Source organism: Salminus brasiliensis, chromosome 8, assembly GCF_030463535.1.
Source record: "Salminus brasiliensis chromosome 8, fSalBra1.hap2, whole genome shotgun sequence".
Lineage (NCBI taxonomy): Eukaryota > Metazoa > Chordata > Actinopteri > Characiformes > Bryconidae > Salminus > Salminus brasiliensis.
In genome coordinates this window covers 34,405,657-34,418,786 of record NC_132885.1, presented here as the reverse complement: position 1 = coordinate 34,418,786, position 13,130 = coordinate 34,405,657, and the positions used below count along the sequence as shown (strand labels likewise).

The following is a 13,130-nucleotide window of genomic DNA, read 5'->3' as shown; positions in this document are numbered from 1 at the left end:
TAGGGTAAAAGCACTGGCTGTAGAATCATCAGGGCTACCAACCACACCCAACAACTTGCGCGCACAACCAGAACGACTGTCAACACAGGCTGAAGGGCGGAAAAGGGTAACTGTGTCTGTTACAGCCTACCACATACACAAAATGTTATTGCTTATATGGCACAAAAAGCATTTTTTTGTGTGTGTGTTTGAAGCCTGATGGGGCTGAGAGTGTGACCAGTTATTACAGCAGTGACAATATCCCTGATAAGATCTGTGGTGGGCGGAACCGAACAGACTCAGTTACACCCTCTATTGCTGTATCCAGAGCCTCCCTCTCATCAGGTATCGCCATAGCAATACCATTTAGCTCTAATAGTACATTTACATTTGTCAATATTTGACAAAATATCTGCATTTTGTTTTAGGACAGGATCCATCATTCAGCCTTTTCTTCATCATTTGGACTATTGACTATAATAACATACTTGTCTAAGACAAACTTCCTAATTCACGTTTTAGCTACAGGATTTACAGAGTTAGATTTTGCATAAATACTATTTGGCTGTATTCACTATACAAATGCACATAGATCATATAGAAAATGTTCTAAAACACACTAACAAAAATTAAACATGCCTAATCACTGTGTAAATATTTTAAAATAATTCCCAAAATATAGCATGGAAACATTTAAATAAACATAAATTAACTAAAATGACAATCTCTTTCTTATCTTTTTCTTATCTTTGTATTGTAGATCGCAGTCGTTCTGAGATTGACCTCAGTAATCCAGGGGAGGAGTTTAATAATGATTCTCTGCCCAGTCGCTGCCACTCAGTTCCTGGACTTAATGATGCAGTATGTTCTCATCGTTAACACATTGCTGTATTTTCTCTAGTCTCTGAAGCTAACCTACTAAACTCAAATTACTTTTTTTGCAAATACACAGAAACCAAAACTATCTTTATCTGACAAGAAGTTCCTGATTTCTTGTAACTGATCTAGTTAGTAAGGGCTTGCAGAGAGTATGATAATCAGATCTGTGAGTAATAGCATTTGTAAGGCTAATGTGATTGGCTGAAGCCCTTACTGTGAATGTGTTAATCTTTGTGTTGTAGGGTTCAGATGAGGACATTGATGCCTTGCTGTCTGCCCACTGCAAAACCAACCGCAGTGTCAGCAGTGCTCAGTCTGTGGTACTACTACTATTTTTAAGTATTTTTACATAATTTTAACTTAACCTACACACATGTGCACACACAGGTTTAATATTATTATGACGCAAAAAAGAAAATGTATTTAAAATGGAAGTACTTTCTTAGCTGTTCAGGAGCTCTTGAAGTATTTTACAGTGCACTCATTCCATAAATGCTTAGCAAATAATTTTGCTGCAGGCAGTAAACTGGACTGAGCACTAATGGCAGGAGATAAAGTAGACAGATGCAGAATTTTAGGGAAAACCTTTGAGATAAATTTACACTTCACACATTTACACTTTATCACATAAGGTTGCTGATTATTGGGTAAAAAAGGAAAATTAGAATCTGCTATTTGGTCATTTGATTTTACATTTTAAAAAATGGGAAAATGGCTCAGTTCTCATTTTTGGTCCTGTTGATGTTTGTCTAAAAATTTGAACCAGCTTGGTTTGAAGGTTTCAGCAACTACTAATGAAATGAAATAACCAACACACCAAGTACATTTTCCTGTCAGTTTTAACAAAAATAATTCCTATGTACTGGATCTTAGAATTATGAAACCAATGACCATCTGTTATTATAATTTGTTAACACAAGCAAAATTGAAATTAATTGTTGTGTTGATTTAAATACATATTCTATACACAAAAAGGTAAAAAAAAAAAAGCATCCTGAATGTAAGACAAACAATAATAAAATCAAATGCATTTTAGACAAAGTTTTTGCATATATTTACAGTGTAACTCCCATTCTTTTCTGAGTAGTGGATTGATAGTCCGGTTACAAGAGTGATGTTGAACATTTCTCTTTTATTTCCCACTGAATGACTCTGAACAGTACAATTTTAAACGGTTTTTAAAAGTAATACTAAAAGTAATACTTAATATATCAATTTTAATACTGAACTACTTAGGAACAAATTTCCTAAAATGTACAATCTCACATTACATTTACGCTATAATTGAACATCAACCTTGAATAATAAATTAATCTTAACAATTCACATCTTCTTGCACTCTTACAGTCGTTCTCTACTTCAAATAGAAATGTCCCAATTTCAACTGTGTGGATGGATAAACGTAACTCGGTCTTGCAGATTCCTCCTGTACAACATCAGGAGAATTCGACCCTTCCTCTCTAGAGAGGCCGCCCAGGTGCTTGTTCAGTCTCTTGTCACTTCCAGACTTGACTACTGCAACTCTCTTCTGGCTGGTCTCCCTCTGCGCACCATCAGGCCCCTGCAACTCCTCCAGAATGCAGCGGCACGGGTCGTCTTCAACGTCCCTAAATTCAGCCATGTCACTCCACTGCTGTGTTCTCTTCACTGGCTTCCTGTAGCTGCCCGCATCAGCTTCAAAACCCTGATGCTGGCCTACAAAGCCAAGAATGGACCAGCCCCTCCATACTTGATGGCAATGGTCAAAAGCCAATCCGCACCTAGAGCCCTTCGAGCTTCAAGCACGGCTCTGCTCGAACCCGCCATCCCTCAAAATCCACGAAAAACAAACGTCCAGGCTCTTTTCTGTCCTGGCACCAAAGTGGTGGAACAAGCTTCCCCTGGGTGTCCGAACGGCCGAGTCGCTCGCTGTCTTCAAACGCAGACTGAAGACCCACCTCTTCAGAGAGTACTTGGACGAATAGCAGAGTACTATGGTCACCTTATTGACTTGTGCTTAGTAATGTCTAAAGCTTAGAGGTATCTTTGAACTATTAGTCTATTCTAACTAGCTAAGGTTTTTCTTGGGTAAATAGCAAAGCACTTTTGTATGTCGCTCTGGATAAGAGCGTCTGCTAAATGCCTTAAATGTAAATCTTGTACTGGAGAACTGGGTCCAGACAAAGTGCCTTAAACTATCCATGGCAATGGCAGGCTTGCCATAGTTAGGAAAACCTAACAATGTATAAGTTGTGTGATTTCAGATACATTGATTTCCAATGACTTGAAAATTAAGCATGAACTGTTCATATTAGTTCTCATAATTATGTCTTCCGATGCTTTGCTCATAATATTATTGTACCAAGTGTGGAAAGGACCACCAGGAAGCTAGAGTGTCACTACTGATCCTAGTGGGGAGAATTGTGGTTGTATTCAGAGTATGTGCAATTGTGCAGGCTTTAACAGTAAATTCAAGTCTAGCTTTCAACTTAAAGTAAATGATTATTATGGGCAACCTGCCATGATAAAAGTTTTAGAAAATTTAGGCAATTGTTTAAACCCAGCTGCCACCAATCTGTGATATACATGATTTCACATTATGTTTTACACTATACTTGAATATCGACCTCTTACAATTCTCCTAACCAACACACTGCAGCAAAAATAATTAGAATAAAATCTTGTCAAACTTTTTCATATGTAAAATAAAATGTTGCACGCTTTGCTCTCATCATTTTATGCTGTAATCAATTGCAGCAGTACATAGGTATTATTTACTTTTTATTTATTTATTTATTTTTAACTAAATTGAATGACCAAAAATACACAGCCCGGCTTTTCTTTCGCTCCTCTATTCTTCCTGCATTCAATCTGTCACTTTTTTCATTTCTTTCACCCCTTACCCCTCCCAGTCCTCCACTCCACGCTCAGAGCGAAAGTGGGGCTATCTTAATGTACCCGACTCTGATGCTGAGACTGTGAGTGCCCTCTCTATGTGTCTGTTTGCTTGCTATATATATATATATATATATATATATATATATATATATATATATATATATATATATATTACATATTTATATATTATATTTATATTTATTATATTTATATACAGTATTTTTAGGAATCTGGGAATTTGTTTAATTTACGAGGACAGTGGAATCCATCATTAAAAGAGCATAGCTGCCAACAATTTTGCGCTTTTACAACACATCATTAATCAGACATAGACTTACTGTCTTAAGACTTAATTACTTACCGTCTAAAACGATATCAGATAGGAGTCGAGGTAGATGCAGAACCCCTGTTTTAAGGAATTATAACTCAGATGGAAATGCTTTTTAATCAGTATGGGGTGTAATCAAGTTAGTATACACTGTGCAACTATGACACAGTAACAACCTTAATGATATGCAAATTGAGACAGACTGTTAAAGCTGTGATATCTCTCTACAGAGCAGTCTGAACAGCATTATGAGTGTATACAGCGAAACAGGTGACTATGGCAATGCACATGTTTCTGGAGAGATCCTGCTGAACATCTCCTACAGCTATAAAACAGGAGCACTCAACATTCTAGTGCGTGAGTGCCGCTGCCTAGCAACTGGGGATGAGAGGAAGCAGCGCACTGACCCGTAAGGGCCTGCATGTGCACACAGGCACATATACGTACACATTTATAGAATCATATACACGGACCAGCCACTTAATTAAAACCGCTACATTGTTTCTTCACTCATTGTCTATTTGATCAGCTCCACTTACCAAATAAGAGCACAATGCACAATGTAGTGCAGACTGTTGTCCATCTGTTTTCTGCATATTCTGTTAGCGTCCTTCACCCTTAAAGGCCTTAAAGGCCAGGATCAGCAAAGCACAGGATTATTTTGTTGGTGGGTCATCCCAGCACTGCAGTGACACTGACATGGTGGTGGAGTGTTAGTGTGTTATGCTCTTGGACAAGTGAATCAGGCACAGTGGATTAGACACATCCTGTGAGATCCTGACTTTTGAACAGGGTGAAAGCAGAGAAACAGATGGACTACACTTTGTAACTATAGAACTAGAAAATGAATAATATAATGTGGAGCTAATTAAACAGTACAGTGAGTACAGAAACAATTGAAACAATTATTTTAGGACCATTAGTACTAAAATTAAATGACTAGATGTGTATTTATTCTGATTTCTGTGTCTGTGGATGTTTTGCAGCTATGTCAAAACATATCTTTTACCAGATAAGTCCCGCCAGAGCAAACGCAAAACCAGCATGAAAAGCAACACAAACAACCCAGTCTTCAATGAAAACTTGAGGGTAAGAAAAGCCTGCAGTTCTGCCATCATTATTTGTGTTTTACTTATTTTATACTAGGTACAAATCGTAGTTTAATTTAGTTTTTCCCTAAAAGAGACATTTTTAGTTTTGTTTTTAGTATTATGGGAAAAAAGGGAATCCTTGAGAAGTACCTGGATTACTGTATTTATTCATGGCTGATAATGCAATGTTCTGATTCTGATTCTTCTGATTAGTAGCTGCTGTGTGCCTTATATTACACTACAAAGTAGCAATGTAATGTGTTTACATCGGACATGGACTAAAGACCCGGTCTGACACCATATAAAATGTGCACTGATTCCCTTCACCTCCACCAAACGTTTACTGTAGTTGCAATTACGATTTGCACAGCACTGAGGAAGAAGTTATGACATGACATGACAGTGTAGCCCTCTTCAGGTTAACACTATTAAGATGCTGGGGCATGACCTGAAGAGGGCTACACTACACTCATCTGTTTTGGAATGGCCATGCAAGAGTTCTAACATTGCATGACAGTGTAGCCCTGTAGTAAACAGATGAGATCAGAACAAAACAGATCTTCTTTAGTTTATTTACTTGTGTTCTTTGAATAAGTTTATTGTTGTCACCCAACATCTCTCCAGCTTGTGGTGCCCTTACATTATTCTGTAAAATATTTTAATAAACTGAATTAATGGTCCCTCTAATGCTCACATTTTGGGCATTTGGGCCCTAAGACAAATCATGATGCATTTTGAATCATCTATCTATACAAAAAAAATCACAGAAACATAGGCGGAAAACTTATTGCCAATTTTGTTTGTTCTGGGTTTTTTTTTTTGACAGACCACAATTAGTAATCCAGAAATCTTGGTAATTCGAAAGGAATTACTTGATTTTTCTTCCAATTGTATTTTTTCAGAATCTGAGACATAGTCTTAGTAATTCCACACTGAACGTTTCTTCTGATGTATTCAGCTGTTTTAGCAATGCTAAGTTAATTCAGCAATAAACTGAGCTCAGTAAAGTTAAGGCAGTGCCATCTCCTTGGTCATTGTTCTTACACTGAAAACAAGTTATTTTTTTGAAAATCTGTTTCTATTTCTTGTAATTCTATGTTGCTGTAATGATAGTTTCAGGGTAGTTTTTTATGTTTATTTATTATATTAGATAACAACTTCTTTACAGAGCTTTACAAAGCAGTTTGTTTTAGAACACAGTATGAGTAACTTTAGTCTATAAAACTAAACGTTCTTAAGATAGCTTTAGCTTCAAACTGAGAAATATCTAGTAATTAAAAAAAGTGTGTTAGATGATTGACTAGGCATTGACTAAATTGGAAAGCAATTTGATGGATTGCTCAAATTAAGCTCAGAGGGTGTGCAGTTAGAAGTATTGAGTGTGGATAGTAAGATGATGGTTAACAATTACATTGATTTATTTTCTCAGGGCAACCAAATCCGAAGAGTTTATCTTTATTAGAAAATGTTTTGTACAGTTGTTTAAGGCAGTTGTTTAATTGCCAGTTCTGAATAGTATGGACCCAGGTTGGAAACACAGTCAGACACAAAGGTGTTAGCAAACATCACAGGCATATGGTTGGGTGAGTGAGTGCTTTTGGGGGGAAAATGGCACCAAATACTAATGCACCTATGTCTCACGTAGGAAGGGATGCTGAATCTGAACTTGTTTGTTAAGCTTGTTAAGTCTAGTTTTTTATTCCCAAGACAATCCACAACAACTAACCCAAATGTATGTGCACAAGCACTGAATAAGTAATTTTTTGGCATTGGTAGTCTAGCATCTCATGTTGTCAACTAAAAAAAGCACTTGTCAGACAAGAAGAAATAAAATCTTTCAATTAGAGCAAGCTATATCTCTCCCTCTTTGTATATAGTACATAGTGAGCCACTCCCAGCTGGAGACACGCACTCTGCAGGTGTCTGTTTGGCATCATGACCGCTTCGGACATAACAGCTTTCTTGGGGAGACAGAGCTGACCTTTGACTCCTGGGAGTTTGACACTCAGATAGAAGAGTGGTTTGCCCTCCAGCCCAGGGTGAGACACAAACACACACACACACACGCACACACACACATAATGGTGCACACCATTATTAAAAATAATAATGTTTTTGCTAATGCTGTGTCCTCTTTAGGCTGAGTGCTCTGCAGACTCTATGATTCAGTATAAAGGAGAGCTGACCGTGGTTTTGAGGTACATTCCTGCAGAAAAGAATCTCTCACTTCCACTTGACCAAGTACAAGGTACAGAAATCTACTGTTTTCTGATTTTGGTTGTAAAGAATTTAATTTCAATTTTGGAAGTATTGTCTTGGTGGTAAAAGGCTTTGTGCTTCATTGCTCTGTCAGACATAATGATGATGTAACCTCTCTTAGTGAAAAAGGGATTTCTGAAAGGGAAGAAGAGTATCACACTGCCAAAAGGAGGGATGGTAGAGCTGCTGGTTAAAGAAGCCAAGAACTTGACAGCTGTCAAATCAGGGTCTTCAGATTCTTTTGTCAAAGGGTATGAATAGTTAAGTCTTCTGTGTGTTACACAAATGTGCAAACACACACACACATGCATCCACACTTAAAATCAATCCCACCTAAGATTGATGATCTCATCAAGTTAAAACATGAAGCTTTCTTTTCAACATTTTAAGCAAGATTAAAGTATTATATTTGTGTTGCACAATTTTAGAATAAAAAAAAAGCAAATCTTTAACATGGTCTCCAATATTAATTAGCTTGTTAGGGCTATAGCTTTTTCAGAATTATCATAAGGAAAGGGTAGGTGATTCCAAAGATTTAATAATGCTTTTCCATAAATGACTGATCAAACCTTGTCCCAGTAGTCAGCATAGATTTTTTCTTCATAGTCTTCAGAGTTTACAGTCCCCAAACCTAAACATCTAAGATTTTAAAAGCAGTACATGCAAGACAACAAAGAATTTCTCCAAACCATAAGCCTTTTACAAGAAAGAAAGGGTTCAAGACCCCAAACAAAATAATTGACCCCTAGCTGGCTACAAAATAATTATTTGCTTTGAGTCTGTTTCCTGTTTTTGTTTTTTGGGAAACTAACATTTTGAGCATGATCCTTTTTTATTTTTTTTATCTTCTAAAGAAATCACCTTTCACACATATATACGTACAAAGAAATCCTTTGACGTCCATCATGCATTTTGAGTTGTGTGCTATTTTCTTATGAGGTTGAATTAAAGTTTTGTTCATGTTCTGTAAAGCTTTTTCAGTGTCATTCGAATTGCTATATAAGAACATATTTGTATGCAGATTATATTGGTAAAGTCAAACTCTGTGTGAATATAGGTACCTACTACCTGATGACAAGAAGAGCACAAAGCACAAAACAGCAGTAGTGAGGCGTTCTGTGAATCCACGCTGGAACCACACCTTTACTTACTGTGGCCTCCAGCACACTGATCTGGACAGTGTGTGTCTGGAGCTCACTGTCTGGGATAAGGAGCCACTTGCCAGCAATGTCTTTTTGGGAGGAGTCCGTCTAGGAGCTGGAACTGGTCAGTATCACTTTTTATCCTCTTTACACCTATTATTCCAATTATTCCTATTATAAGTAAAATATAAATAAAGATTACAGAGCAAACTTTATTGAGCAGGGCCATTTATCAAGTCACAAATGACCTTTAACACATATGTTAACTCCTTGGAATCATTATTGCTTAGTTATCATTGTCGTTTTGCTTTTGGATTTGCAAAATGATATAATTACATAGTAAATAATTATTTACATGGCACTTTTAACTTGTTTGTTTGATTTAAATGATGTTTTTAAATTAACAACCACAACTTTTCATTAAATTAAAAAAGACTGATTGGTTTGACAAAGAAAAACAGACATGAACAATGTATATTCATTAAAATTCAGTTCAATTAAACTAAATATTCAATTCAATAACTTAGACTAATAATAGGATCCTGACTAACTATTTTTATTTTTTTTAAATTATTTTTTGTATCTGAATACACAAACAGAAAAACAGCGATCGATTACTTGTTAGTTTTTATTTACAGCCATGTGTCATGGCGTGTTAGGCCAGACTAAGATTCAAAGACTAAGATTTATTAACAGATTTATTAACACAACCAGAATAAACAAAAGGGGGCAAGTGAGGCAAAAGAGCAGCAAACCTTTAACAACAGTGATAAACAAAAACCTGAACGTGGCAAACGAAATGACGAAAACAACAAAAACCTGGGACTGGGAGGAGTCGGGAGCTGAACAGGTGTGAAGGGGAGATAAACAGGGGAGAAACGTGTTTAACCTGAGAATTTAGACATGTAGTGAGCGAGCCTCGCTTGGCGCATGAGTAGCAGGGAGACCTACTCCTGAACATGGGTGTAGCACCGGAGCTGACCTAACCACACCGGTAATCTACAAGGAACCTCAGACGTCCTGAAGGCTCCATACGGTTCAATTCTCAGCACCGAATGGCGGTGTCGCCTTATTTGGGCCTGTGGGCGGCGGCTCGGAACCGCCCCGGGGGAGGGCGCAATACCGAGTGCCTGACACCCTGGTTCAACTAAAAGAAACTATTTATAACATATTTAAATAGTAACATGTTTGCTCACCCCCGGTCAAAATATCAGTTATTATGAATTGCAAAGTGGGTAAAACATGACTGGAGTTGAAGATGACTAATTTCTTTAATATTTTAAGCTAGACTGTTTTTTTTTGTTTGTTATTGTTTACAGTTTTGTAAAAAGGCGTGAAGCAAATGTTTGAATGCTGTGCTCATGGTCAGTACTGCAGCTTGTAAAGATTTGCAGTAGCCACTTAGTACTTTTAGATATGTGAGATTCTTGGCCAGCCTTGAGGTCTTTGCACAGATTTTAGTTGATGTTTAGGTCAGAGGACTATGAGGGCCATGGCAAAACCTTCAGCTTATGCATCTTGATGTAGATTATTGTGAGTTTAGGGTCATTGTCCTGCTATAGAAACTATGCTCTTTTATCAGATTTTTACAGACTGTGATATTCCAGAATTTGCTGATATTTAATTAAATGTTACTTTTGCCACTGGTTGCAATACAAGCCCAAAGCATGATCAACAATGACTGGGAACAAGTTCAAGCTTATTGTGGACCAAAACCTTGGTAGACATTATTTGAAAACTAAAACAATTTGCTACAAACCTTTGCATGGTCCTACTTTGCTTTTCATCACTTTAAAACTAATGTCACTTAAAATGTTTCATCCTTAATTGTTTTTGCTTCTGTTTCTGAGCCCTGATCAAAATTTCGTTTAGAATTGACAACTGAATAATTGACTAATGACTGACATGAAGATGTAAACAAGCCTCTACAAAGCCTGATGAAGTTGTTATGGTGTGGTGTGGGGTTTGGACTCAAGTGCAGTTAAAGTTTGTTTTATTATGATCAAATGAGACAACTCCTTTTGTGGTGTGTGTGCTTGGTGACTGTTGGGCTTGAACTCCCAACCCTGGTAATGGGAGTCCAGTGTATTTCCACTGTGCCACCACAGCTGTGAGGGGTGGCACTATAAGCACTGACCTTAAGCAACACAAAAAGGTGGGAAAACAAACAAAGGAAAACCAGGAGTGATGTTAACTCAAACTAAAGACAACTCAAATGATTTTTTATTTTCTGTTCACAACTTGAACTTCTCTTTTCACTTTTCTGTTCACAGCTGTTCACTTTTCTCTTTTCTGTTCACAGCCTAAACTTCTCTTTTCACTTTTCTCTTTACAACATAAACCCACTGTTACCGTTTGCCCCTCTACAAAGGTGCGACGGGGAAGTGTGTTTGGCTAGGTGTATTTATACTGTGCCACACAGGTGGGTCTGGTCAGCGTTGATTATCGCTGGGAATTCTGGGGCTTGGAGTTCTTTGCTCCAACCCCACCAGCTTTCCTACTTTGTTGGCTGGGCCCCCTGCTGGCGGCTGGCGGTACATGCTGCCTGCTCACAGAAGTTGGTAGTTTTTCCTGAAGATATATGTGTGTACTTGTGACTGATTGTGGCTTGTTAGTTAAGACCAATTATGTTAAAGTTAAATACCTTACATAAAGGATGCATCAAATAATCAATCTCAGTATGTATAAGCATATTGATTTTCATGCAGATTAACACATCCAGCACTCTGTGAAAGCAAGTGATTGCTTTTCCCCTCTGGAATTGTTTGTTTCAATTGTTTTTTGACATCCACATTTGTTTCATATTGGGTTGAGCAAATATCTTTATTTAATGCAGCTGTAAGGGGTAGCTTGTTTTTCACTACAGGTTCTGACCCACAGGTCTGAGCTATGGGAAAGAGGTAGACTGGAATGATGCATACGGGGAGGAGCAGCGACTGTGGCAACGCATGGTTGACAACCCTGAGGTTCCTCAAGAATGCACACTGATGCTGAGGTCCAGCATGGCCAAGAGAAAGGCATAGAGATGGCTCAGGATGGACAGATCTTGCAGTACCTGTCAGCGTTCTACCCCTCAACAAGAATCAAGTGCCATTGCATACACACAGAGGCAACATGACCACAAATGCACACAACCACACAAACTCGCACACCTGCACACATACTGTATTTGTCCTCTAGACCAGCCACTGCCTAGACTGATTTATTTGCATGACAACACACTGTCTTACAGTCTGCTAAAACAGTGTTTACAGACATGCATCTTTACTCAACAAACATCTATTCTAAATGCACAAAAAAATGGAAATATATTGCACAACAATGCCATGGTCGTAGACAACACAAATGCAAACCTAAAAAAGAGCACACAACAAAAAACAAGGCAGAAATAAAATGGAATAATAAAATGCATACTGTACACACAGAGTACATTTATGTTTTCCCAAAGCATTCCATTAGTAGCACAGACACTTACTGGGTACAATACACACAACATGGTACTACATTACTACTTACCTATAGACATAGGAATAGCCAGTTGTGCTTAAAGTGAACATCATATGAAGACTCTGTCAATTCTGTGTATTTTTTTTGTTTTTTTATGTGAGATACTACTTAAGTACACTTCACTGAACTCATTCACTATAACCCTGTCTGCTTGATGGAATGTTTTAGTTGATTGGACTGGCCTCGTGTTCAGAGGCAGCCAGCCAGAAAGATTCTTGTTCTGGGTGTTTCATTTTCTCAATGCTCAAAGCCTGTGAGAAGAGAGTGTAGAAGAGTAAGACATTTATGCTTTAGTAAAAAAAAAAAGTTCAGAAATACTTGCACATGCACAAGCAATTCACAGACTGCTAATAGAGCAGCAGATAATGCTGCCAATCTTTTTTTTTTTTTTTTTTTTTTAATTTAAGTAGATTTCTAGAATATTCCTGTAGCTCCAGTCATGGCGTCACTGTGAGGTAAATGAGAATTCAATTAGCAAAACTGTTCCTTTTTCTTGCCTTTTATTTCTGTTCCTAACATAAAATCTTACAACACCATATGGTGTCACCTTTAATGTATAGGTGTTATCATCACATGTGCAGCAAATATATGTCTTTCTGCAGGAGCAGAATACGAACATTGTATGTTAAATGTTAAGCCACAATGTGTTTTTGTTGCCTGACTGTAAACCAGTTAAACTCACAGCATGTTCAAAGAATGTTTGTGAAAAGTTCAGAGTATGTATGTTTTCTATTAGCAGTGAGATACATAAACAACTTCAGTCACCCCTAGGCAGAAAATAGTAAATTCTGTATAAAGTTCAATCTTGCAGCTCATTTCTGCAAGGATGTCAGTAAGAAATATTTAACATACAGGTTGACCTTAACATTGCTCATGCCTGTATGATATGCATTACCAAATCAAATCACAAAAGTATTTTTAAGTTAACATTAGAACCAATCCAAACACATACTATAAATAACAGACACAGAAAAACACAAGATTTGGATTGATGGATACATGAATGTTTGGTTTGAGGTAGATGGAGCTTTGTCAAAACTCCAGCTATCAGCTGTTTTGAATTTCACA

At 37.4% G+C, this 13,130-nt stretch overlaps 1 protein-coding gene across 5 annotated transcripts in view; it reads left to right on the top strand.

Annotated features, from left to right (window-relative positions):
- Positions 1 to 11,822, top strand: part of sytl5 (synaptotagmin-like 5) — a 37,872-nt gene extending 26,050 nt beyond the window's left edge. For 2 of the 5 annotated variants that reach the window (XM_072686421.1, XM_072686422.1), the window contains 12 exons: positions 4 to 106; positions 195 to 324; positions 740 to 840; positions 1,101 to 1,178; positions 3,750 to 3,815; positions 4,294 to 4,472; positions 5,050 to 5,152; positions 7,032 to 7,193; positions 7,294 to 7,402; positions 7,535 to 7,664; positions 8,471 to 8,679; positions 11,436 to 11,822. In XM_072686421.1, the coding sequence (XP_072542522.1) occupies positions 4 to 106; positions 195 to 324; positions 740 to 840; positions 1,101 to 1,178; positions 3,750 to 3,815; positions 4,294 to 4,472; positions 5,050 to 5,152; positions 7,032 to 7,193; positions 7,294 to 7,402; positions 7,535 to 7,664; positions 8,471 to 8,679; positions 11,436 to 11,578 (1,513 nt within the window). In that variant the 3' untranslated portion in view covers positions 11,579 to 11,822. The remainder of the gene's footprint in view (positions 1 to 3; positions 107 to 194; positions 325 to 739; positions 841 to 1,100; positions 1,179 to 3,749; positions 3,816 to 4,293; positions 4,473 to 5,049; positions 5,153 to 7,031; positions 7,194 to 7,293; positions 7,403 to 7,534; positions 7,665 to 8,470; positions 8,680 to 11,435) is intronic. The other 3 variants (XM_072686424.1, XM_072686423.1, XM_072686425.1) reach the window with 3 other exon arrangements.
- Positions 11,823 to 13,130: the final 1,308 nt, after the last annotated feature.